This window comes from Tigriopus californicus, chromosome 4 (genome assembly GCF_007210705.1).
Source record: "Tigriopus californicus strain San Diego chromosome 4, Tcal_SD_v2.1, whole genome shotgun sequence".
Classification (NCBI taxonomy): domain Eukaryota; kingdom Metazoa; phylum Arthropoda; class Copepoda; order Harpacticoida; family Harpacticidae; genus Tigriopus; species Tigriopus californicus.
In genome coordinates, this window is record NC_081443.1 from 9,358,884 (window position 1) to 9,385,566 (window position 26,683).

Genomic DNA, 26,683 nt, shown 5'->3' on the forward strand with positions numbered 1-26,683 from the left:
AAAGGTGTGGCAAGACTGCGCAAAACCGTGCCTGCAACGTTGTAAGAGCTTAATCACAATGGCTGAAAATACCCCGACCTCTCAAGCGTCTGAAGAAATAACTTTGGAAGTTGTTGTCAAGTGGTTAGCTTTGAACCCTCCAGCTTCATCCGGATTGCAAGAGCCATCCGAACAGGAATGGAATGCCTCCAATGAGGCCAAATCCGAACTGGTCGAGCTTGAAAGAGTTCATCAACGCGAATTGGACGAACTCGAGGAAAAAATCCGATTGGTTACTCTTAATGGCACATCGGAGGTTGAGGATAAAAAACTGAAGACTTCCATGGAACACCTCAATGCTCAAGAGAAGAATCTGGCCTCTGAGTTGAAATTGCTACGGTCAAAAATCGTGGAACTTTGGATTCAGAGAGAAACGGAGGAAGACATGAAGCAGGAGTTATCAAATGCTCTAGAACTGGAGGAACAATCACTGAAGAAGATGAAAGAAAACATTCAGCGGGATCTGAATCGCTTCTCGGAATTGCAAACCCAACTTCATGATGTGAAAACTTCTTTAGGTAATCATCTAAGTTGGAACAGAACAATAGGGTTATCTGAATCAGAGATAGGGCAAATAGGATTGGATAAAGGGATTTGAGTTTCCAGAGCTTTTGCCAAGTCTCATTGGCCAATCTGTAACCAACAACCAGAATGTGGAACAAACCATTTTTGAGGCTCAGGGGCTTTTGGAAGGCGATATGAAGACCATGTCCGCCATGTTGTCCGAGAGGATGGCTCAGCTTCAACTGAAAAAGGTCTTGATAAAACCCAAACACAATATGGAATTGGAGGCCAGGAAATTGGCCGTGGAGGATGGCTTGAATCGGAGTTCACTTCTTGAATCCAAACTCTCTGGGCTTTCCAAGTACATGGAAGTCATGGAAAAAAGCGACCAAGTATTCGAACCTTTGGCTGAAAAGTTGAATTCAGATATTGAAACATGTAACGCCCTGACTGAAGGGCGTTATCTGAGAAGAATCCCTACCCAAGATGCGAACGTCCAAACGGAAGAATAATCTAGTTCATAGACGAGGTCAAGGATTGTACTACGACATCGGAGACATTTATTTGCTTCTTATTACCACAAAAAATAACATTTAGTATTTGTCCTTGTTCTTCGATTCCAATGTGAAGGGCGAGAATCCTGGTTCAGATTCAGGTTAGAGTATCTTCGTCACTCCTAACGCATCCGTCATCATGAAGTCTCTGAGAGCCCACAAGGCGTCCAAAGACGTACCATGCTCTCCATTATCGGCCAACCAATGCGCTGGTAACTTGGCCTCATCTGTTTTGGTATTCTCCTTGGTGGCATTCAGTTGTTTCTCCCAGTTGGACATTACTTGGCTGTCCGAACTCAAACCCTCAATGTATCTACAAAAACAACATGGGCATGTCCAAGAGACCGACAGGTGCTACTTTGGAAATAATCTGTTAACAAACCTGATATAAGCCTCGGAGTGCAAAAGGCGTTGAGGTCGGGGAGGAACCGTGTGAAAGATGGGCTCTACGGGCTTGACAATAGGTCCTGTCGGGTTAGCAGCTAGAAAAACGAGAGTTTTGTTAAAAAGATGATCGATCCTGACATAAATAATGCTGATACTCTAAAACCACGCAGACAGGAGATAACCCAGATACTTCTACAGTAATACAGTAACTACATTAAAAGAGCTACTTACTTGGTCTCGCAGTAGACAACACTTGTTGGACATTAATACCCCCGTTTCTTTGTTGAAGTGGCAATGTAGCCGCATTACTTCCTACCCCTGCAGCGGCAGAGGCTGGGGTTTGATTGGGTGGGACCTGGCCATTCAGAATGGCCGCACTCCGCTGTTGTTGTTGTTGCTGCTGCTGCTGCATAGCCGCAGCAGCCACAGTGGCCGCTTCTTGTCTACGCCTACACGAGCACGTAAGGAGTAAAATAACGATAAAATGAGGATTCAAGGAGATTCTAATGACATGCTCGGATGACTACAAATGATAATTCGAATGGGCACAACATTTAAGGTCTGGGGTAGGATTGACAAGCTTTTTTAGGGCTAGTACGTATTACTTATGGGTTTGAATAAGTACGAGGAAGATTGAATGTCATGCTCGGATTGACAATTTTGGACAACATCGTTGACTTACGGACAAAATTTTCATTGCGGGCATGACTTAATTGCGGAACAGATGGTGCTGGCCTGTGAGAATGTTCGCCATGATATTTATATGAAGGAAGTTCTGGTAATCTTATTAGGTCAAACCTTACCGTTCTTGCTCCACTTTTTCTTGTTCCATTTGGAACTTCAAGGCGTTCTCCTCATTTTGTCGCTTCGCTTTTTCCTCATAAACTTGCCTTTCCGTGTCGTTCAACTGTTTCCACTAAAATAAAGAGACTCAAGTTAAATAATGTGGGTCTTTCCATTGATTTTGAAAGCAGAAAAGCCAAACTACAAAAACCAAAACGTCCTCGAAAAAATGGGCTATGAAAGAAAACAAATCAAAAGTGAGTGAAAGCAAGAAGATGTTGTTCGGTGGTTACTATTTAGTTTCAACTACTGAATGAGAAACAAAATAAGCAAGTACTGTTTGGTGGAAATTTGGAACCGTGCCCTGACCTGAACGCCAATCTCTCGACTGGTATCGGCAAAACTTCCCATTTCGGCCTTGACCCGAACCCAAAGTTGGGAGGAAAATATCTGGTAGCCATTGCGCTTTTGCAGTTTAGCCTTCTGCTAGAAGGCAAGATAGAGAGAAGCACCAATTAGTCGAGTATCCAAATAGCATACCTTTTCTCCCACGAGCCGGGAGATGTCGCCAAAAGAGCAGTTCTTGTGTTCCTCCGTGATCTTCTTGCGAATGTCACTGGAGTACACAATATATGGAGTTACGTGCTTCTTCGCCGGACCTTTCGCCTGGATTACACAATGGGTTAATAACAAATAATCATATCAATAGAAAATGGAATGAGTTAAAAAAAACCGTGTTACTAAAATTGAAAAGTTCGTGATTCTGATTTCAAGTGTTTCAACGCACCTTCTTGGTCGAAGCAGGAGTGGGCGTGGGGGTGGCAGTGTCCGAAGAAGCCACGGAAGGAGGAGCGTCCAGAGAGTCCTCATTGTCCACTTCCATAACAGATACACCCTGTTTCATCGGGGTAGTATTGCCCACCACATTGGGCACGACCACCGGTGGCGCATTGGGAGAGGGCTCCTGAAAGTAATTACATAATTCGAGTAAACATCGGCACATCTTAAATTCAATAGTACCATCTACCTTTTGAACAACGATGGGATGCTTGAAGAAATAGACCTCATCCGCCTGAACAGCCTCGGAGTGTTCATACTGCTTCAATCCTTCATCCAAGGAGCCTCGAATCATCCGCTTGCTCTCGTCATAGATGGACTCACAGATGTAAACATCGGTCTCTTTGTATTGGGTGGGACGGGAAATGATGTAATCCTTGGATTCGAGGACGCAGCAACGACCAACCACCGACAAAAGTGGATTCGAATCCGATATGGTGGACAAAAAGCTCTCTTGCTTGTAGAACGTATGGGTAGAATAATGAGGGATCTCGCGAGGAGTCACGAACCAAGGACCATGAAAGTAGGCCATACCGCTAAAGGACACAAGAAATATGAAGTGATGGGTGGGGACCAACAATAATGACACCTGAACACGGTACTTTAATTGCTATTTTGGAACTCTTCAACTTTGCTCTCAATACTTTTCATGACACTTTTTTTGACGGGGAAAATGAAAGAAATATATTTCTAGTTTTTAAAAAAAGTTACCTATTGGTAAGAAAAAAAAAAGCTTAATTAGCCATATACAGTAATCTCAATTGAGACATGTGTCAGTCAAAAAAACTTCTGATTTGAACCATCGCTCAGGTTAGTTTTGCACGGAAATCAAATTCCAAGAACATGTTTTGAAACCATGTTCGGCATTTGAGTGGCTCCGTTTCCATCAAAATTGACCATTAGGTAATGTCTGAACAAACTTGAAATATATAAGAGTAATTTAAAAAGTTCACTTTCAAATGACCTACAACACGCTTTTGGCCGACTGTTAATTACTTTTGATCAAATGCAAGAGCCTCTCCCGCTTTCCTGTCCTCAAAAAGTGACCTCTAAAGGCTTGAGAGAATAGTCGAAATATCCTTAATGGCAAACTATGTAGCATGCGAAATCATCAACTTACTCCTCGCCAGTCCACATGAGATCAATCTGAGCGATGAGATTCTTGCCATTTTCCGATCGCACATACACCGCATCACCTCGTCGGAGAGTGATGGGCCCCGGGATCGTGTACTGTTCGTAATAGGTTCGATTCTCCTGTACTTGAGCCGATGCATCCGGATTTGCCCAAATAACATTGGATGGGAGTTCCTCTTCCAAGGATCTCACCATAGAATCGATCTCCTCGATCTCTTCCTTGTGCTTTTCAATGCGCTCTTTGAACACAGACATGACCCGTTTCGGTTCTAAGGGCTCGTCACGGGGGATCATGTTAATGTGGTCGGGGATATTCCAAAACATTTTCATCTTCTTAAAGCTTCGAGCTCTGCTCTGATATCGAGACTCACACACGTACAAGTCCTTGTCTTCAAAACCTTCGGGCTTGCTCCGGAAATATTCACGAACAGGTACAACCATACAACGACCACAAATTGTTGACAATGGAACGGATTTGTGCACATCCGAGCGGAAGACCTCGTTCTCCAAGAACTTTCTCGAGGACACGTGGAAGGTTTCCACTGGGCGGAAGAATTGATTGCCATACATCATCTGTTGGCCCTCCTTATTGGTGAAGATGTTCTCAATGACGTAAATGTAAGGCTCTGAGCTCTTGTCCGGACCCTCGACGTAAACGAACTCGCCCACGTGATAATCTTGCTCATTAAAAGTCACGGTGCTAGTGGAAGCGTCTTGATCGTGTTCCTCCTTGACGTCCCTCGAGTTTTCGTCCTCGGGCAACTCGGTTCCTCTCTTCTGGCTCTTCAAAGCACTCACTGCAGCATTCAGATCCTTCAGCGTGTACAACAAAGCTCGGGATTGAAGAACGTCTCCATTCGAGCAGGCCTCATCTCGGATCTTGATAAAAAACGTCTGCAGTTCAACCGAATCCTCGAAGACCTGGCTATCGGTCCGGGACAGATTTCGGGCTCTCTCCATGACGGCAAAGATGTCACGTTGGAACGTGTCCAATCGCTTGTAAAGGCCTTGATCCAAGCGTCGCTTAATCAAATCCATGCTAAGAGCACGCACTTGTTTGCCGCCAATCTCGTCGTATTCGGGCAATTCCGAGAACGAATCCGAGAAGCACCGATCTTCCGAGTCTTGATGATTGTACATGGCAATGAAGATATAGGTCAAGATGTCGTGGACGGCGGCTTGAACATCCGGAACACTATTATCGTCATCCTGAAGGGTGCGACAGGTTCGGGTAGCCAGGCTTTGTAGGGTGAGAGCATCCTTGTAGATTTGGGAATCGGGCTCGTTGTACTTACAAGCATTGTCAAACATCAGCACAAAATCAGCCAAGCATTCCTCCAGAGAGTTATACACACCTTGCTTCATCTTCGAGGTGATCTTTTCAAAATCCACCGGATTTTTGATAACCTCGAAATAATCCGGGAACTCCTTTGGGTTCGGCAGCTTCAAGAATATCAATGAAAGTTGTCTTCCCTTGGAATCCTTGTGATCCCGGAGCGTTTCTGTAAGGCTTTTGATCTTTTCACTGGCTCGGTAAGATTTTTTCTTTCTACCTCGGCCAGTTAAGCCCATGTCTCTTGCTTTGGCCATCAACACCTTCTCAAGCACATTCGCATCCTCGTAGATGTCTGATCCGTCTTCGTTGTAGCGTCGACAGTTCGTGAACATCTGTTTCATGTCAGAGATCATGTCGTCTTCGGACTTGTATTGGGCGTTCTTGATTTTCTCATTGATGGTGTTCATATCCATGGGACTGGAAATGATCTCGTAGTAATCCGGATAATCCTTCTTACTGGGTTTCTCCATGAACATGCTAATGATTTGAACGCCATTGCGCTTATGGTTGAGGACGGTATTGTAGAGGACGCGCATTCGTTTTCGCATCGGATCGCGAGGTGAGCGAGGGGTCTTGATAGGAGCGCCAGATTCGTCATGAGCTTGAACATCTTCTTCTTCTTCCAATTGGAGCTCTTCCAATTTGGCATTCGTGATCTTCTGAAGCTTCACGCCCTCCTTGTACAATCGAGAATCCGGGCGATTGTAAGCCTTACAGTTTTCAAACATGACCTGGAGATCCTCGGCTAAATTCGAGAGCTGACTATATTCGTTGCCTTTCAATTTCTTACGGATCTGAAAATTAATCCATTACAGTCAGTTCATGAAATACGCCATTGAGAACGATCACAAGATTCGTCGTTTCATAACCGCCGACAATCCAAGCGCTGAATGGTTGCCAAGGAGATCCAAATGTAGGTCTTCACTCTTTGTGTGACCAGTTCAATGTTTACAATGTTAATCCAAGCTAAGATTTTACCTGATTGAGCGACATGGGCTGGCTAATGACCTCGTAGTAATCTGGAAGCTCTCGTTTAGACGGAAGATTGAGGAACGGTTCGCCTAGTTTGACTCCAGAGGGAGTTTCAAAGTACCGAACGTGGCCATAAAGTGCCCATAAGGGGTCATCGTAATCGATATCCTCGCCCTCACTCTCCTCGGATTCGCTGTCCTCATACTGCAGTTCAGCCAACTGAAAGAATCCAATCAATTGAACAGAACATGAGCAAGACGAAATCGATCGCTTGAAACTGTTGATCTTACCTCAGTGGAGTAGAACTTCTTAACAATGGAGCGTCTCGTTCGAGAGCCTCGATTCTCCCTGGCCACTTTGTTCACTTCCAGCTCATATTTCTTGGTTTTGACCAATTTGGCCAAGGTCTTGGCGTCGCGGTAGATCAGGGATCCCGGCTCGTTGAAGTGCATGGCATTTTTGAATACTAAGGACAAGTCCTCTTCCAATTCATCCAAGGTCTCATAGACATTATCTCGGATTTTGGCACCGATCAACTTCAAGTCCAAGGGATCCGTGATTACCTTGTAGTACTCGGGATAGCGCTGAGAATAAAATTGCCATTAATAATGACTCAATCATATATTTATAGCAATCATAGCTAATCTTACTGTTTGAGATGGCAATAAGCGGAAGGCCAAATGAAGTGGACGATTTCCATCGGCAGGATCAGTGGCTTGGATCACCATGGCAAAAAGCTCTTCGAGCATCTCGTTGCCTTCGCTATCGTCGCTCTCCTCTCGATTACCAAGGCTGTGTACAGGATCTTCACCCATTTCAAGTTTGATCACGGCTTTGTCCAGGAGGTCCTTCACTTCAGAGGCTGCCTCGTATTCGTCGCTGTCATCGGCGTAGAATTTGTGCGCGTTGGTAATGAGCTTATCAAAATCAGCCTTCAATTCGGTCAAGTCGGTGTACTCGTCGGTTTTGAGCTTTTGCTGAATTCTCAACATGTCGATAGGATCGGCAACGACATCGTAATATTCAGGATCAGTCCGACGCTTTGGGGCCCGAATGAATGGCTCACAAAGCTCACTTCCGTCCTCCCTCTTGTAACGGCGAAGGAAATCGAACAACATTTGCATCTGTTGTTGCTGGGAAAAAATACGGGCATGGTAAAATTTACGCGTTATTAATCGCATTATTGAGACAAAGTTCTTACTGGGTCCATTCTCTTGCGCTTTCTTCCCGGCTCAGGGGTGATGGAGCTTCGTTCCTCACTCCCATCTCGGGAATCTTCGTTGACTCCGCCAACTGAGGAGAGACGTCTCTTTGGAGGCATCGCTTTGTTGTTGTTAGTGATTATCACACGACTTTGGTCTGCAAAAGAGAGAAACGAGGAAATGCTAAGCAAGTTGGTTGGTTTAACAATAATTTGCTTGCTAATAAATTTGAGATGAGAATGAGATCGCATTGAAAGATTTGGAGTTCAATTCCCTAACTTTGAATGCTGTCTTTCAAGGTATTCTAATCGCGTTATTGCAAACCCGTACTTGATTTTTGAATTGCATGGATTTGTCCTGCTTTACGAGCGTCGCTGATTTCGAAGTTGAATGCACCCGGACTCAAGGAATATCCCAAACGCAAGAAATATTCCGTCACTTCCTCTTCCGAAGAGAAATTCTTTCCGTTGGCATTAAAATAGAGCACGTGATGACATCCGTCCTCGTCTAAAACCACTTTTCTGACCCAACCTTTGGGGACTTGCTCTATCCGTTTGGTTACAGCGGCCTTGTGGTCCGGATTAAGGCCGCTTAACCCTAAAAAAGATTTTGACATCTTGCTTCCTTCATCACTGGGGGACGCCTCCGCACCCACAGACGAAAGGAGAATCCCATCGGGCGAGAAGGGTTCACTATTGTCGAACAAGTCTTGGGGAACCACGGAGCTCGTGATGATGACACTGGCATTACTTGGCACAGTGGTCACTTGAGAGTCGTGAGAGGCCCCTGAACTTTGCAAGGACGACGGATTGACATTCACACAGACAGAGAAGGTAGCCGGGACAGCGGTGTTTCCAATTTGGATGACTTTGGCCGCCTGCTGTACAGTTTGTAGGAGAGGAATGGTGGTGGGCGGCTTGTTGAGAACTTGAGACGCAGCCGAGTTTCGAACCAGGGAAAAATTCGAGGTAGTGGGAACGACAACATTGGACAACGAAAGAGGATTGGATGTGATCACAGAAATGGGCCGAATTGGCTGGTTGGGGGACAGGGTATACGAGGTAACGAGATTTCCCGAGGGAAGAGGGCCGTTGGTCACGGGCACTGTGTAAGTGGTGACCTGTGCAGGGACATTCGCCGCCGATGAGACCGCAGTTGGACTGTGATTGTTTAGATCCTGGATGATTTGAAGCGATGCTTCGGGTAACGGCTGTACGGGCAACGAGGCCGGAGAAAGATTGAGTGAAGGAGTGGGCGAGGCCTGAGAGGGAACACTGGTTTGGATGAGCGTGCGGAATTGAGGGGAAATGTGACTAGTAGGATTATCACTACTGTTGCTTGAACTGCTCGAAGAGCTGCTATTTGTATTTTGATATGAGCCCAAAGTGCCCATAGTCGTGAGAACTTGAGCACCATCCGAGCCCGGGACACCACTATCCAGCTTGTGACTTCCGGGCTCGTTTTCTCGGATCCGACACAGTCTGCCTTGGACATACTTTTTGGAGGGCTGATTGGCGGAGGGTGGGCCCTGAATGGGTACTCCGGCCTCTTTGGACTTGTGGCAATGCATATTGATATGTCGCTTCAGGTTGAACTTGGTGGTGAAGGCCTTGCCACAACAATCACAAGCAAATATGGCCTTAGCTCCACTCGTATCCCGCTTTCGAATGGCGGGTATCTCCCCACTACTCACACTGCCATCTTGGCTCGTGGTGGACACGGTGGCTTGAAGAAGGGACGATGTGCCTTGGACCATTCCCATGGAAGTCATCGATGGAGGGACATTCACCACCTTGGCTGGATCCATAGATTGGATGGGAATGTCCACCACAGGAACCAGACCTTCATCTTCTCCGGAGGATCCAAATCCCAGCAAATATTTCACAGCACCTTCGTTCTCACCCTCTTCGAGAACATCGAATATATCGGGGATATTGACCTCCTGCATTTGACCGGACTCGCTGAACAGATGAGCGGCCATTGTGAAGCTCAGATTTGGTTGTCCAGTAACATTGAACAGCAATAGATGAAAGTGAATATCCAAGACCCACAACGAGCTGGATGGAACACACTGACACACCCGAAGACTGGGTTCGTGTTTGTTGTTTGAAGACAGAAGCAACAGTTAGTTCGGTCACAAATAAAGTTACGAAAAGCCTGAGCTTGGCGGATCGGAGGATACCGGAAAAATCAATTCAAGCAATCTGACACTGACAACGACGACTTTGGCACTAGCAGAATTTCCACTACGAGATCTGTATCTCCTCTCCAGTAATCAAGAGCTGAGTCCAACCTCAGAACTCGTGAAGGGTGGCTCCTTTATCCCTTAATTTTCCAACTAGTTTCAGTCTCGGAATAACTCATCTTGAAGTTTAATAAGGGCCCACGTTTAAAACGAATACTGTCTCGGCGGTCACATAGCAGTAGCATTGGTAGCAATACAATTTCATGGATCATCTGATGGCTCACTTGTTGATGATCTAGTGAGATTATAGCGAACTCTTGGATATCACGAAACCGGAGGACGTCAGCGGCAATGATGGGCAGGGAAGTGTTTTGGAATCGAATGTGGAAGAGCGCCGAAGTAGTCGAGTGCTTCTTCGTTTGCTCCGTGCGCCCCTGAGCTGGATAAGATCGGATTTCATCCTCACTTCAGCTACTTCATTTCGATCGCGGGTTTGAGGGATTGGAGTCGTAGCACAATCGTCGAAGGACGACTCGGTGGCTTCTTGGCGTTTTTTGTAATATTTATATTCAAGAGGATCAGCGTTTCAACGGGGAGCACTGCTGCGGTCACCAATGATAAGACGAGCATTCAGATTGTCTCTGGCCAGCACTTTTTATTCACTGTTTTGTTGGGTGTCGAATTCTGCTAACTTGCTGTCATGACGATCTGACTCGTCAATGCAATCGGTTATTGAGATTTCCATACTTCACGCCCCAAAATGATAGTGGCTCTAAAGCCCGCTTGGTATTGGGCCCTAATCAGGCAAAAACAGCATACTATAAAGCTTTTGAGTTCATTTCAAATGATTTCGTTCGCTTGGCTCTACAAGTACAGCTGTTTTAATAGGATCACACATACGTTTGTGCACAGCACATCGAGTACATGAACGACTACTACAGCAAGGACTACGACCGCCTGTTCTACTACAACTTTTTGGTGAAGTTATGTTGTTGAAGCAGCATTTGTGCAGAACAACTGGCTAAAAGAACATGATATTATTACTACAACTTCTTTTGATACACTCACTCCATTGCCATTCAGCCACTATGAAACTGAGCACTGAAGAGCTCTCGGGCACGACTTGCACAACAACTACTACTAATACCACTTCTGACTACTGCAGCAACAACAACTACTTCTCCCACACCGAACGGGAACCTCGCGCAAGTGTGAATGTTTGAGGCCCGATGATTCCCGAGCTACTCCTGGTAGCGCTCGTGCACACTACATCATGTTAAAATATTCCACAAGAGTTTGAAATTTCAAGTTCCGAAACGACTACAAACGAGATTTCAGAGAGAGAAAGAAAGAGGGGGGAGGCGATTGAAACCAAGGGGTCCAGTTGTGATGACCGATTACCGATTAGACCCTCGGATAGGATCGAGCTCGAAAGGTAAGAGGTCTCGTCAAAGTAGAGTCGAGGAATAAACTATGTAGGTACAATACCACAAAGCCAGTGGGCAAAAAGATCGGGGTTGACCGAGCTATTTGTAAACCCATTCTGTTGGGTCATCAGAGATATCGAAAGTGTAGCCTGGTGGAAGGGCAAGAAGAATGGAAATCGCGCACGGATATACATATATCTATCCCACAGTCACCACTTGTTGAAAATCACGGCCAGGATGGACGATTCACCTCCTTCAGGAGGGGCCTTGGAGCCATATCAGAACTTGTTCTCCTACCCCCTGACAGATTTCACTGGGATCTAGCAGGAGTACCAGGCTCACTCACTACCAAGTTCTAGAGAATTGGAATCTCCCTTTGGCAAGGGTGGTGGTGGTGTTGGTGGTGGCAGCAGCAGTAGCAGCAGCAGTAAAAGCGGCAGTGGGAACACCAAGAGGTGAAACGGCAGCTGCATCCGCTCCAAGGACCCACCGACAGTCGCATCAGAAGGCCAATGGAACAACGCACCAACGAGCAACGAGCAGTGAAGGAAGAAGGCTGCCTCGCTTCTTCCCCTTCCCCAAGAAGGCTCAACCAACCACTCACTCGACCGTCCGTCCCTTCGTTGAGAGCCTACCGTCTAGGGTAGTACGTTCGTGGTCGACGTAGTATAACTCCCAAGTAGGTCTTGCCTTGCATGGGCATGGAGCTCAAGGGAACATGGCAGAAGAAGATCGAAAGTTTGAAAGCCGTCAGCCAGAAGGCACTTAGCAGTACAGACGAAACAAATAGGGAAAGGTCCTTTTTTCCCCGGCCATGCTTGGCTTGCCATTTCGATATCTTTTCAAGGGAGCGGGAGAAAGCCAAACCCTCGGCCTAGCCAACCGACTTCCATTGGTGGTGGTAGTACATCCTAACCAACTAAGAGAGAGTGGTTGCTTTTGTGTGGTGGTGGTTGTTGTTGTCGTCATTGTGGGAGAAAGGTATGTAACGAAAGACTTATGTGAGGATGGATGTGACATGGTTTGAGCATGGTCTAATGAGGGATTCTCCAAGGATCTATGGTCACCCGAGCAACCAGGGATTAGTATTGCACTCCCCGTTGTCCGTAACAAAGGGAACAACTTAAGTACAAAGGCGGGCCACAAGATTTGGCATTCAAATGAGGTCATATGACCATGGGAAATTTTAGTTTATTTATTTTCATCCTAGATCAAGACCTCCCTTAACCGAGCAATCAGAGGATCAAGGCTTGAGTACGATACAACTGCAGAAAAAAAAACCAGGTCTGTACATCCGTAGATGTCTGATGAAAACGACGTGGAGGCCATAAAGGCCACGAGAGCTCGACAAGGATGCAACCCACAAAGCAAGAGGGCACAGTTGGCCTTTCCGAGGTCGACGAGCACGCCGGATCGATGCCTTCTTTGAAGGGATGCAAAAATCAATAACTGATATGGCGTGTGGAATGATTTGAAAGCCTCTGCACTTCCCATCAGTGCTATTCGTACCACAGGGATTCTCGCGTCTTATAAAAGGATCCCTTTTCCCATTGGGCACGTTTCGACATGAGCAAGCACCGCAAAATTTAAGGAGAGGGAAAAAGGACAACGAAGGCCAAAACATCAACGACGTCAGGACGAACTACCTTTCTCGACCACCGCAAGATTAGGGGAAAGCTAAAATTACTTGAAACAGGCCAAAAAGGGGACCAAAGTACGAGTACGTGGTTGAAAGGCCAGGAAGGAAAAGCTTATTGAGGAATAAATCAATGATTCCAACCCCCCCTCTCTAGCTCAATCGAAGCCAAAATCAAAACGGAATTTTTGAGCTTGCATGGGATGGATTTTCAAGTGAAAAAAAAAAATCATAATTAGAATGCGTTCCAGTACTTGAAATAACGACGGAGTGGATATATTTTTTCACTCCGTACAAATTTCAACACATTATCTGGTTTCAACATCTCAGAGTGAGCTTGTGAAATGTGATAAAAAGCATGCTATGAATGTTGGGCCTTTTACGGGCCTTAAATCAACTAATGATATAGAAAAACAAGCCTTTTTAAGATATTTCCGGTTTTAGTTCGTTCTCTCAGATTTAAATTGAACTTCCCACAGTCTGTCAACTTTATTAATGTCATTCAAAATCACTTCTGATATTGCACCGTTCTAGGGTGGAACTTCAACGTTGAATAAGTGTTACTGAAATAAATGCGTCTTCTGAATTTCCAAGTGCATGGGATCAGGGTTTTTAATCTGGCTCTCGGGAGGTTATTGAATCCCTTTTACACTTAAGGAAAGACGAACTTGGTCTCCGATACGTGTCGTCATAATAACTTGATTTAATTCATGGCTTATGGCCTTAAGCCCCCAATCAATCCATTGCCCCTCTTTCCCATCTAGTTCGATCAAGATCCATTGGATTGTGATCCCCGATCCATGGAATGACCGCTTAGACAATCTATGAACCAATCTGGCCCTGATTGACCTACAAATTTGGCACAAGACGTTTCGAATTCTTTAGATGGTGGGGACTGCCTAGATTCATACTTGATACGAGCTGATCGGATCTTGTCCTTGATGGACCAGGGGCTGGTCCCCTTCTCCCCGATTCAGTCCCTCCAGAATGTTAGTGGACCCAATCAAGAGGGCTCCCGCCCACATTCAATGCCATGATTGACAACTCGACTGACTGACTCAGGGGTGGTCCATAGCCAAGACGGACGGGAGACGGAGGTCGGTAGAGACGAGGAAGTAGGAAACAGTCTTACCCGCATGAGGAGGATTCCTGGGCCGGATGGAGGGTTGAGAATGGCCGATGGGATGGATCCAGGGATCGGTGTGTCGGGCTCTTTCTGTATCCCGTGTGAGTCAGACAGGGAATGAGACTGGCAGTAAGTGAGTGGGTGAGTGTGTTCTTTTCACTCTCCTTCTCTCTTCCTTGAACTTGTTCGTCTCTCTCTTTTCTCTCTCTCTCTCTCTCTTTCTCTTCTTTTTTCTCTCCCTTCGATCGGTCTTGTTCTTCTTCTTGTTCTTCGAGTTCTCCCTTTTCGAGAAGAACCAAAGCTGAACAGTGAACGAACGAACGAACACCACAAGAATCAAGCCACAATCAAACTCAGGCTGGCCATTTATCGTCCAAACGTTTCAGTTCACTTTGTAAATTGACCGGTCTCTGATCGTGTTGGGGGCCCAGGTTGATTTTTCTTTATCGGAAAAACCAATATGAGAGAGGAATTTCGGGTGATGAATGCCTCAAATGGGGTCGAGGCTTAGGTTATTGGTTGAGGTTCTGATTTGGAGACATGATGGATGGCAACGCTGAAGGTAATGGATTGGAGAGAAGAGAGGCCAGCTGAGCCCAGCCTGGTCTGGCTCAAGCCAACTGGCTCTTCACAACAAACGGCAATATTGGCACAGGGTGACCATGATCTGGAACTGAAAAGACGCGGGATTAATTATGCCGGTCGGAGGGTGCGAGAACCTTCTCGGTTAGGGATTGTAGAATTCGGGATTCGATTGACAGGGCCGAACTCAAGACTAGCTAGTATCTTGTGGGACGGTTTCTACCTCGAGGAGATCTGAGGGCAAGGCACAAGAATTTCCTGAACCACACCATACAGCTCATGATGTTTCGATGTTGGGTAGCTAGGGCTGGATCTTGGTTCAGTTTGTTACAGTTTGGTACATCAAGTTCCAAATTGGATAATAAGTCCTTGTTTACAAACATTTACCAGCCTGCCCCGCCTTGCATCCTATCTCTCAAGGTGTGCACAATAGACTCACCATCCAGTTACTAAAAGCAACGCATCTACAATTGCAGTTACTGGCCATGCTCCAGCCACATTCATCCATAAAGCACTAAAAAAATGGACGTACCTTGACCAACACTAGTCATAACAAAAAGCCAATTCAGCCGCAAGTACGGTTAGGCTATCTTTGAAATCTTTGAAACTTTGGTCCGATTTGGTAGTCAAGATGTCAGGGCTGCCAGGCATACGTTGAAATTTGCGTTTTCTTAAGCTTCAAAAAAGCTATAGACAGGGTAAACCTGCTACATGACAAGACTAATGGCGCAGCCCTGATGACTAGTCTTGGTCATCGAGATACGTCCATAATTTTCAGTGTTTCAGTGATCTTAATCTCAGAGATTCAAATAGTACCTGGGTCGCCCTGACATAGGTCCGTTCCAAAACATTGTTTCACCGTCGGCCCAGCTTCCGCCTGATCAGCCAAGCTTCCAGCTTGCGCCTGTCTATTCGGCGGGAAGAAATCCAAACGCCGGGCTCCAGCCAGACCCTCAGCATTATTATTCTGATATTGCAACTAATCAAGATTATAATGCCCATGTCTTACGAAATTCTTAAACAAAAACCATTCACACCTGTTTAACTTGGAAAAAAAATGTGCCATATCTTTCATACGTAATACAAAGCAGATTAAATCTTTTTCGACTTCTTTTCCCAATCTCGGAATTGAGCCGAAGCTATATAAAGGGAAGGTTTCGAGCCGCCGTTGCAGTCGCCACAGCGACGTCAGAGCGAAGTGAGACGCCCAGAGAGTTTGAGACGCCATTTTGTGACCTCATCTCGCCGTGCGCACACGATACAAACGGTCCTTGATCCAAAGGACGTTTATCTCAGGTAAATCCGGCTCTCACTCGCTCGCTCGCCTTGGCCTTCGATGAATGAACCGCATCTAGTCCATTAGGGACGGCTACTGGACCGGGTCGAGCCACGTCCCAGGTAGACGCCAACCCGTTTGACACGTCCGATGACCCTGAAGTAGTATTCCGCCCAACGTGAAGACGTTTCGGATAGGTTTTGATTTGGATGGTAGCGGCGCAATTGCCAGCCAAGGCCAGGGCCGTGGGCTGGAGGCTCCCGGTAGATAAACGTTAGGCTCCACTAACTATTGAGTGAGTGGGCTGGGCTGAGATTCTACTTTCTGGCCAATGTTTTAAGAGGTCGAATGAGACTTGAAGGGTTATTGATATCGTACAAGATTAGGTCAAGGTTCAAGAAGTCGAACCGCCCACTAAGCGGTGGAGGAAAACGTCTACCCTGGGATATGTGTGCGACTAGGCGGTGGTACGCAGGTTTATAGAGCGGTACCATAATTTGGGCCTTTTTGTTTGGCCATTTCGGGCCCGATTTGAGGTTTACTACGTGACGTAATGAGTCTTATCCTAGGATCATGTCATGATTTGGTCAGGCCAATCCATTGACAGTTAATCGACAATCGGGCTGAGCTTGAACGAGAGTGACGCCATGCGATAATGCCTCAGGTCTGTTTGGCATTCCAGATCAATTGGGCGACAGAGGCGTGTGTGGGCGTGACCGGGCCGAACCATGTCCGCTATCATAACGGGCGACTCGAAGGCGCCCGTGAAGACGGTCAAACGGATCCAATTCGGGATTCTGAGTCCGGAAGAGATTCGCCGCTCTTCGGTGACCGAAGGGGGCATCAAGTTCTCGGAGGTGTATGAAGGGGGTCGACCCAAACTGGGCGGTCTGATGGACCCCCGACAGGGCGTGGTGGATCGCGGCTCGCGTTGTCAGACCTGCGCCGGCAACATGACCGAGTGTCCGGGTCACTTTGGCCATATTGAGTTGGCCAAACCCGTGTATCATCCCGGCTTCTTGACCAAGACCATGAAGATCTTGCGTTGCGTGTGTTTTTATTGCTCGAAATTGTTGGTTAGTCCGTCGCATCCCAAGATCAAGGAGATTGTGCTAAAGAGTAAAGGCCAACCTCGGAAGCGAATGGCTCATACGTATGACTTGTGCAAGGGCAAGAATATTTGCGAGGGTGGCGATGAAATGGATATCGCCTCGGAAGGCCAGCCAAACAATGCCGTTCAGTCCGACCGACCCAAGCACGGCGGATGCGGCCGCTATCAGCCCAAGGTCAAGCGGATGGGCCTGGAGCTCACGGCTGAGTGGAAACACGTCAATGAGGATACGCAGGAGAAAAAGATCACCCTCACGGCCGAACGCGTCTATGAAGTGTTCCGACACATCACCGATGAGGAATGTTACATCCTAGGTAAGTCAACCAACGCCAGACGCGATATGTCAATTCCCAATAGAAATGGTTGGAATGATCGGTTAACAAGCAAGGTCCAGGTTGTAGGTATGGGCTAAACCGTCAGGTAGGTGAGTGGTGTGTATGGCACAACAATTCGGGGTTAAATGCCCAACCAACCTTCATCAGATAAGATTGGCCAATTATTGCCTGCATCCCGCCTATTTAAGCTAACGCTGTTCTGATAATCAGCCGGAACTGTATAAGGGTGTCCGAATTTGAAGAAAAATGTAACGCCTACTACTAGAAATTGTATTACATCACGGTGAAAATTGGCTGTGATGTCTGTCCACGCTCTCCCCCATGTACAAGATATCCCAAACTAGGGTTCCGTACTTGATTTCTCTCGCATTTTCTTTTTTTACTTGACCAGCCTGATGCATTGTTTTAGGTATGGACCCGAAATTCGCGCGCCCCGATTGGATGGTCTGCACGGTTCTGCCCGTGCCACCTTTGGCCGTCCGACCCGCCGTGGTCATGTTCGGCTCGGCTCGCAATCAAGACGATCTGACCCACAAGTTGGCCGATATCATCAAGAGCAACAATGAGCTGATTCGTAACGAACAAGCCGGTGCGGCCGCTCACATCATTTCCGAGAATGTCAAGCTGTTGCAGTTCCACGTGGCCACGCTCACCGATAACGACATGCCCGGCATTCCTCGGGCCATGCAGAAGTCCGGCCGACCGCTGAAGGCCGTCAAAGCCCGGCTTAAGGGCAAGGAAGGTCGGATCCGTGGTAATTTGATGGGCAAGCGTGTCGATTTCTCTGCCCGAACCGTGATCACCCCCGATCCCAATCTTCGGATCGATCAGGTGGGTGTGCCCCGATCCATCGCTCAAAATTTAACTTTCCCCGAGATCGTGACGCCGTTCAACATTGACAAGATGCAAGATCTCGTTCGTCGAGGCAATTCTCAGTATCCGGGTGCCAAATACATCATCCGCGACACCGGAGAGCGTATCGATTTGCGATTTCATCCCAAGCCCTCGGATCTCCACTTGCAATGTGGCTACAAAGTGGAGCGACATATCCACGATGGGGATCTGGTAGTGTTCAATCGACAGCCGTCGCTCCACAAGATGAGTATGATGGGTCACAAGGTCAAGGTTCTTCCCTGGTCCACATTCCGCATGAACTTGAGCGACACTTCGCCGTACAACGCCGATTTCGACGGTGACGAGATGAACCTCCACGTACCGCAGTCCATGGAAACTCGAGCCGAAATCCTGAACATCCATTTAACTCCTCGACAGATTATTGCACCTCAGGCCAACAAACCCTGCATGGGAATCGTGCAAGATACGTTGACGGCCGTGCGAAAAATGACCAAGCGAGACGTATTTTTGGACAAGGAACAGATGATGAACTTGGTCATGTTCCTTCCCACGTGGGATGGCAAATTGCCCATCCCGGCCATCATCAAGCCCAAGCCCCTTTGGACGGGCAAACAGTTGTTCACATTGATCATCCCGGGCAACGTGAATTGCGAACTCTTCCACGCCACTCATCCCGGAGCTAGTGAAAACAAGGGCCCATATTCGTATATCTCGCCCGGTGACACGCGTGTGCTCATCGAGAATGGCGAGCTCATCATGGGCATTCTGTGCAAGAAGTCCCTGGGAGCCTCTGCGGGTTCCTTGCTCCACGTGTCCCAATTGGAGAACGGTCACGAGATGAACGGACTCTTTTATGGTAACATTCAAACGGTGATCAATCACTGGCTGTTGTTGGAAGGTCACTCGATTGGTATTGGTGACACCATTGCCGATCCCCAGACTTACGCTGACATTATTGCTACCATCAAGAAAGCCAAAGACGAGGTGATAGAGGTAATTCACAAAGCTCACAGTGATGAACTCGAAGCCACGCCCGGAAACACCCTCCGTCAGACCTTTGAGAATCAGGTGAATCGTATCCTGAATGACGCTCGTGACAAGACCGGAGGTTCGGCCAAGCGATCCTTGACCGAGTTCAACAATTTCAAGGTCATGGTGGTGGCTGGATCCAAAGGATCCGATATTAATGTGTCCCAGGTTATCGCTTGTGTGGGTCAACAGAACGTGGAGGGCAAGCGTATTCCATTTGGCTTCCGAAAGCGAACCCTCCCCCATTTCATCAAGGACGATTACGGACCTGAGTCCAGAGGCTTCGTGGAGAATTCTTACCTTGCCGGTTTAACCCCATCCGAGTTCTACTTTCACGCTATGGGCGGTCGAGAGGGTCTCATCGATACGGCTGTCAAGACCGCCGAAACTGGATACATCCAACGTCGTCTCATCAAGGCCATGGAATCGGTCATGGTCAACTATGACGGAACCGTGAGAAATGCAGTGGGTCAAGTGATCCAGTTCAGGTATGGTGAGGACGGCTTGGCAGGCGAGTACGTCGAGTTCCAGACCTTGCCCACCATCAAATTGAGCGACAACGCGTTCGAGAAGAAGTTCAAATTCGATCCCACCAATGAGAGGTATGCACGCAAGCTCTTCAACGACGAGGTTCTGCGACAAATGGTCGGCTCCTCCGAAGCCGTAGCCGAAATCGAGAAGGAGTGGGAACAACTCAACAAGGACAGAGAGTCGCTTCGACAAATCTTTCCCACAGGCGAGAGCAAAGTCGTGCTGCCATGCAAGCTTGACCGAATGATCTGGAATGCTCAGAAAATATTCCACATCAACAAGCGCCATCAAACCGATCTGAACCCGTTGAAAGTGATCAAGGGCGTGCGAGACCTGCTCAGCAAGTGCAAGATCGTGCGAGGTGATGATAAGCTGTCTCAACAAGCCAACGACAATGCCACCACATTGTTCCAATGTCTGGTCAGATCAACGTTATGTACCAAACTAGTGGCCGAGAACCACAGACTCACCGAAGAGGCCTTCGAGTGGCTTTTGGGAGAAATCGAGTCCAAGTTCATGTACGCCCAGGCCACACCGGGTGAGATGGTAGGAGCCATGGCTGCCCAATCCATTGGTGAGCCCGCCACTCAGATGACCCTGAACACTTTCCATTTTGCTGGTGTGTCCTCCAAGAACGTAACCTTGGGAGTGCCCAGACTGAAGGAGATCATCAACGTGTCCAAGAAACCGAAAGCTCCTTCTCTCACCGTGTTTTTGACTGGAACGGCCGCTCGTGACGCCGAAAAGGCCAAGAACGTCCTTTGTCGACTCGAGCATACCACATTGAGAAAGGTCACAGCCAATACGGCTATTTACTACGACCCCAATCCTCAGAACACGGTCATTGCCGAAGATCAAGAGTTTGTGAATGTGTACTATGAGATGCCCGATTTCGATCAATCTCGTATTTCACCGTGGCTGCTTCGTATCGAATTGGACCGAAAGAGGATGACCGACAAGAAACTGACCATGGAGCAAATTTCCGAAAAGATCAACGCTGGATTTGGCGACGACCTTAACTGCATCTTCAACGACGACAACGCCGAGAAATTGGTGCTTCGAATCCGGATCATGAACTCTGACGACTCCAAAGGGGACGATGATGGAGAGCAAGCCGACAAGATGGAGGACGATATGTTCCTCCGATGCATCGAGGCCAATATGTTGTCGGACATGACCTTGCAAGGTCTGGAGGCCATTGCCAAAGTGTACATGCATCTGCCTCCCACCGACGAAAAGAAGAGAATCGTCATCACTGAGCAGGGAGAGTTCAAAGCCATTGCCGAATGGTTATTGGAGACGGATGGAACGGCCCTGATGAGAGTGCTCTCCGAGCGCGACGTGGATCCAATAAGGACTGCGTCCAACGACATTTGCGAGATCTTCAGTGTGCTGGGCATCGAAGCCGTGAGGAAATCTGTGGAGAAAGAGATCAATACGGTGTTTAGTTTCTACGGTATTTACGTCAATTATCGTCATTTGGCCTTGCTGTGCGACGTCATGACCGCCAAGGGCCATCTGATGGCCATCACTCGTCACGGTATCAATCGTCAAGATACGGGAGCTTTGATGAGATGCTCCTTCGAAGAAACGGTGGACGTTCTCATGGACGCCGCCTCGCACGCTGAAGTCGATCCTATGCGTGGTGTGTCCGAAAACATCATCTTGGGACAGTTGCCTCGAATGGGCACGGCCTCTTTTGATTTACTCCTGGACGCCGAGAAGTGTAAATACGGTATCGAGATCCCGATGAACGTGGGAGGTGGAGGTATCATGGGTGGTGGAGGCATGTTCTTCGGATCAGCCGCTTCGCCCTCAGCTGCCATGACTCCTGGAATGACGCCTTGGGCTGAGGGGGCCACACCCGCTTATGGAGCAGCGTGGTCGCCGGGAATGGGTAGCGGAATGACCCCGGGTGGACCTGGATTCTCGCCCTCTGGACAAAGTGATGCCAGTGGATTGTCTCCGGCTTATTCTCCCGCGTGGAGCCCGCAACCAGGCTCTCCTGGGTCTCCGGCTATGTCGCCGTATTTCCCTTCGCCGGCCCATGGTGGTCTGTCGCCGAGCTATTCGCCTTCTAGCCCGACGTATGCGCCCACGAGTCCCAATTTGGCCTCGCCCACCTCGCCGGGATATAGTCCGACCTCTCCTCAATATAGCCCGACAAGTCCGGGTTACAGTCCGACCAGTCCCAGTTATAGCCCGACCAGTCCTGGATACAGTCCGACCAGTCCCAGCTATAGCCCCACGAGCCCGAGCTATAGTCCGACATCGCCGAGTTACAGTCCGACATCGCCCAGCTATAGCCCCACGAGCCCGAGCTATAGTCCAACCTCGCCCAGTTATAGCCCAACATCCCCGAGCTACAGTCCCACCTCTCCGAGCTACAGCCCCACATCACCAAGCTACAGTCCCACATCACCCAGCTATAGCCCAACATCCCCGAGCTACAGTCCCTCATCGCCGAATTATAGCCCGACATCGCCGAGCTACAGCCCCACTTCACCCAGCTACAGTCCGGCCAGTCCCAGTTACAGTCCAACATCCCCAAGCTATAGCCCAACATCGCCGAGCTACAGTCCGACATCGCCGAGTTACTCGCCGGCCAGCCCCTCCTATTCTCCCAAGAGTCCGGGACATTCCCCGGCCAGCGGCTCCTACTCGCCCAGTAGTCCCAAGTACAGTCCGGCCTCACCAAGCTACAGTCCCACATCGCCGAGCTATAGCCCCACGAGTCCAAACTACAGTCCGACTTCGCCCAAGTATTCACCCACATCGCCGACTTACAGTCCGACCTCACCGAAATATTCACCCAGTTCACCGAAGTATTCACCTTCTTCACCGCAATATTCACCCTCGTCGCCCCAATATTCCCCGAGTTCTCCTCAAGGCTCGACCTATTCGCCCACGAGCCCCAACTACTCGCCCTCGTCACCCCAATATTCTCCGGCCAGTCCAACCTACAGTCCCACTGCGGGTTCGAGTTATTCTCCAACTTCACCTACCTACAGCCCCACGTCCCCTTCTTATGATACCGAAGAAGATGACGAAGAGAAAAAGAAGAAGAAAAAGAAATAAGGCTCACAAAAGAAGTAGCACTGCTTGCTTTGAATTCATGTAGAATGACCCTGATGGGTCTCGAAGATGTGTCGTAGATTCTTGTATGAAAGCGAATGGCTTGCTAGCCTTGTACAGAGCATCCACAAGCAAAAAAAAAAAATATTTTCCTCTCTTCAGAACCTTTGTGAAATAAATTATTACCAAACACTCAAAGAACAAGGAAATCGAGATTATTGAACATTGATTTTTACATGGTTTTCAAACAGGTTCCCTCTGTCCAAACATGGTCCAGTATCTCTTGGTGAACAAATCCTTGCTCTTGGCCAACCCAACCAAAAACGACGGGATATGCCATCCATTGAACAAGGCCACGCCCCCACCTGGCCCCACGGTTACGAACATGCCTTCAAACCCTGAAGAGAGAAAACATAATTTTTAAACTTGCATTATTCTCAATTTGAAAAAGAAAATGTAGCTAGCAGCTCATTGAATCTTACGTGGCTTGTATTCTGAGAGAGAGCTGCCTTTTAAGCTAGCGATCAAGTTCTTGACCACCAATTCGCCTTGATCTCCAGCATGTGCGGCCATTTTCTCCTGGGGCACATTGGCACAATCGCCGATTCCAAAAACGTTACTCAAACCTTCCACCTCCATAGTTTGTGCATTCACTTTTAAGCGATTTTCATTGTCCAGAGTTCCTTCCGCTAAACGGTGTGAAACCAACTTCAATCGAACTGGATGCTTCATTAATAAATGAATTGACATCAACAAACACTTACGGTAGTTGGATTTTAACGACAAATCAGCCTTTAGTCCCGTGCAACTTAAAATCAAATCAGCATTCACAACCTTTTCCTGAAACACAGGGAAATATTGTCAATCAGAGAGCTCGCTCACTAGGCAAAAATATGTCCTGACAATATTTCGTACTTGATCCGTTTTGACGGTTTGAGACATGTTTCGGTATAATGTCAACCCTTCCAAATTGCTGACTCTCTCGCCCAAAACCACATCCACGTCCATGGCCTTCAACATGGCCAAGGCCGCATCCCTGGTCCGGTCATCCATGGCAGCACCCCTGGCGGAATTGAAGAGTTGCTCACCAGAGTGAATGAGAGTGATCTTCTTGAATTTGTACTTAGACCGGATCTCTCCGGCCAATTCCACGCCCACGGCCCCGCCCCCAATAAGCACCACGGATTCGGCTTTTTCGATCTGGAATCAGGTGCATGCATTGGCTTCAAATGTGATTACATGTTGGATGGAATTACTTCATTTCCGATGGTTTCATAGGCATCCGCCAGGTCTTGAATGGTTCGAGTTTCGGTTCGTCCCGGAAAGGGCCCGGAACTTCCGGTGGCAATGACGAGATGAGAATATTCCAGGGATTTTCCACTTTCCAGGGTCAACGTGCGGCCTTCGAAGTTGATATCAGTCACTTTCTCTTGAACAAATTGGTCTTGGAAGGAGTCTTTTAATGGAATGGCTGTCCTGGGGATAAAACCTGGAACGAAAAAGGTTCTAAATCTGATTGACATTATTTCTCGAAATTCATCCACGAAAGGTTATCGTGGAAGAAGTAAATTAAAAAATCCACAACTAGGCTAAATGAACAACATCAATTCGTTGGGGGGGAAATATGAGGAATCTTGATCTTTAACTCCCTCAAAACAAAAAAGATAAAAAGTTATCATTTCCACTCCATTATATCATTTGTTCTCAATTGTCTCGATCCAATTATTCTGCTTTATTACTTTCATTCGGATTCATATGAGACAGAGAGAAGTGATGCAACGTTCTCAACGATTTCAAAGTTCCAGAAGCTCTATCGCTCCATTAAATAGTCAATCATTACTCAAGCAAATATGTTTGTGTACTAAGTAAAGGAAAGCACGAGTACCTGTTGACCTCTGGGCAAATAAATGTTTAAGTGTTTAGTCATGGGCGTGCCTAAGGTAAAAGCTTTCAGCTCAATTTCATGCTGGCCATACATAAAGTGTAACGATGACGGATGGCGGAATTCGTGCGGTTTGGCCATTAAAGGACCACTAGTCATGACAAAGGTAGGGTTTTGAGTGGAACTGAAAATGTACAGGAACCTTCTGGCTCTGAACGTTACAACTCGACTAGTTCATTTAACGGCAGAGAGTTGAATGATTCGATTCGTCTTTTCTAGGGGTTTGACGAATAATATTAAAAACTGAAAAGATTATATGAGAAACCAGTATTCGCGAAATGCACTTGATCGAGAATTTACATGTTACTGCCGCTTGGGTTTTATGGAGGTTCCCACCGATGAGAAAGCAAATGCATTGAATTGAAAATATGCTAAAATCATATGTGGCAGCAATTGACTTTTTGGATTCACATCTCTACAAAATAAGATTGCTGTGAATGTGCCGTAGAATTGAAACTATTGGCGTATTTGGCAGTTAAATCCGGATATGAGTATGTTTAGATTAGAACTTAGATCATTCATAATGATGAGTTACTCTTGGTCAAAAGCAATAGAGGTTAAGAGACATTGCAAATAAATATAAGATGGCAACAAAATCAAAATCGACAAAATTGATATAACAAACTGCTTTCTTCAAATGGCATTCAACAAGAAACAATAAAAATCAAGATTTGATCATAAAGTTTACGTAATAACCTATATTTGTTCTCAAATGGTGCAAAAATCAATCAGCTTTTCAGGCAAGTACTTTCCTAATTGTGAACAGAAAAAATAAATTTAAACGGCCACCAATGAAAAGTGTAAAATAATAATCGCTGAATGGTTACAAAAAGTTGGAGATAAAAAATTTCAAAATATTCTCATGGAAATAATACGAAGGTCAAACAAACAGCAAAAACACTCAAACTTACATAATATCTTTTTTACCAAATCATTTTCCGATGAAAACGACATCTATTTTTTTATACATCTAACGACAAATATAGATTGCCTGTGGCTTGTGAAGAATTTCCGATCTTTTACCCCTATCAGATTCATATTTATTTGTCTAACCGTTGATAAGCCGCTGGCTTTTCTGACTCGAGACTGACCTTTATCAACGGCCGCCCGCAGAGCGCCCACATTGTGATGAAAGTATTCCTTGGGTTCGACCAGAGTGTACGGGATACCATGTTTCTTCAAGGCCAAGGCACAAGTTGTTCCACCATAACCTCCTCCAATCACCACCACATGAATGGATTGCTCTTGAGCTAGTTCGGGCAAACTCTGTGATCCTCCCATTTCGCCCCTAAAATTAATATTGGTCTTATCAACCGGCAACAAGGGACAAAGGTTAATGTGTATGTACATGCACATCAAAAGACATGCATTTGTTCCGTTACGCAAATGCGCATACAAGACCCTATTCAGTTTACATAAACTGTCGATTGCGTACTTTCAAGACGTGTCAGGTCTGAATTGAAGTGAGTTGTCTGTCTCTTTAGCAATGAGATTAATTTGATTTTTTAAAACTTTGAGTTCACTCTGGCACCGGCACGGAGAACACAGGTTTCGATTTTCGAGTATTCATGGGGCTAAAGCTGTGGAGAAACTAGGAGACTGCTCGCCTTTTGGTCTGTTAACGACCTTCCGAGTTTTTGAGGGTGGGGAGCGCGTTCTCGTTCTTTTCACCCGGCCAATTGCCGAGGAAAGCTCCTGGACGAAGGCTAAATAATGGAATAGAGACTACTCTTTATTGCACATTTCCCAATGGAAGCGTTTTAGTGTATTGCTGTCCATCCATCAATTTATACAACACTCGTGTACATGATCCAGCAAGCATTCA

The 26,683-nt window shown here is 47.0% G+C and overlaps 4 protein-coding genes across 12 annotated transcripts; 2 read left to right on the forward strand and 2 right to left on the reverse strand.

Annotated features, from left to right (window-relative positions):
• On the forward strand, positions 1-1,148 carry LOC131879215 (uncharacterized). Its single transcript, XM_059225468.1, has 2 exons — positions 1-557; positions 646-1,148. Exons 1-2 carry the CDS (start codon positions 59-61, stop codon positions 1,053-1,055), a joined length of 909 nt encoding a protein of 302 aa, XP_059081451.1. The 5' UTR covers positions 1-58; the 3' UTR covers positions 1,056-1,148.
• LOC131879211 (protein polybromo-1-like) lies at positions 1,074-14,470 on the reverse strand. 7 transcript variants are annotated; one of them, XM_059225460.1, is made up of 13 exons: positions 14,129-14,470; positions 7,748-7,905; positions 7,197-7,679; positions 6,837-7,130; positions 6,553-6,765; positions 4,225-6,368; positions 3,295-3,640; positions 3,055-3,231; positions 2,808-2,933; positions 2,288-2,400; positions 1,716-1,933; positions 1,480-1,579; positions 1,074-1,410 (listed from the first exon to the last, which is right to left on the reverse strand). In XM_059225460.1, exons 2-13 carry the CDS (start codon positions 7,865-7,867, stop codon positions 1,200-1,202), a joined length of 4,545 nt encoding a protein of 1,514 aa, XP_059081443.1. In that variant the 5' UTR covers positions 7,868-7,905; positions 14,129-14,470; the 3' UTR covers positions 1,074-1,199. The 7 variants fall into 7 exon arrangements, with proteins under 7 accessions (XP_059081443.1, XP_059081442.1, XP_059081441.1 ...); XM_059225459.1 differs by lacking the exons at positions 1,716-1,933; positions 2,808-2,933; positions 14,129-14,470 and adding exons at positions 2,167-2,219; positions 2,637-2,753; positions 8,079-10,630; XM_059225458.1 differs by lacking the exons at positions 1,716-1,933; positions 14,129-14,470 and adding exons at positions 2,167-2,219; positions 8,079-10,629.
• Positions 14,471-15,872: 1,402 nt separating this feature from the next.
• On the forward strand, positions 15,873-23,167 carry LOC131879213 (DNA-directed RNA polymerase II subunit RPB1-like). Its single transcript, XM_059225462.1, has 3 exons — positions 15,873-16,000; positions 16,663-17,405; positions 17,836-23,167. Exons 2-3 carry the CDS (start codon positions 16,709-16,711, stop codon positions 22,917-22,919), a joined length of 5,781 nt encoding a protein of 1,926 aa, XP_059081445.1. The 5' UTR covers positions 15,873-16,000; positions 16,663-16,708; the 3' UTR covers positions 22,920-23,167.
• LOC131879214 (ferroptosis suppressor protein 1-like) lies at positions 23,110-26,455 on the reverse strand. Of its 3 annotated transcripts, none has more exons than XM_059225467.1 (7): positions 26,294-26,455; positions 25,950-26,146; positions 24,173-24,405; positions 23,832-24,116; positions 23,681-23,756; positions 23,399-23,605; positions 23,110-23,314 (listed from the first exon to the last, which is right to left on the reverse strand). In XM_059225467.1, exons 2-7 carry the CDS (start codon positions 26,137-26,139, stop codon positions 23,160-23,162), a joined length of 1,146 nt encoding a protein of 381 aa, XP_059081450.1. In that variant the 5' UTR covers positions 26,140-26,146; positions 26,294-26,455; the 3' UTR covers positions 23,110-23,159. The 3 variants fall into 3 exon arrangements, with proteins under 3 accessions (XP_059081450.1, XP_059081447.1, XP_059081446.1); XM_059225464.1 differs by lacking the exon at positions 26,294-26,455 and adding an exon at positions 26,223-26,244; XM_059225463.1 differs by lacking the exon at positions 26,294-26,455 and adding an exon at positions 26,207-26,229.
• Between the last annotated feature and the right edge of the window lie 228 nt (positions 26,456-26,683).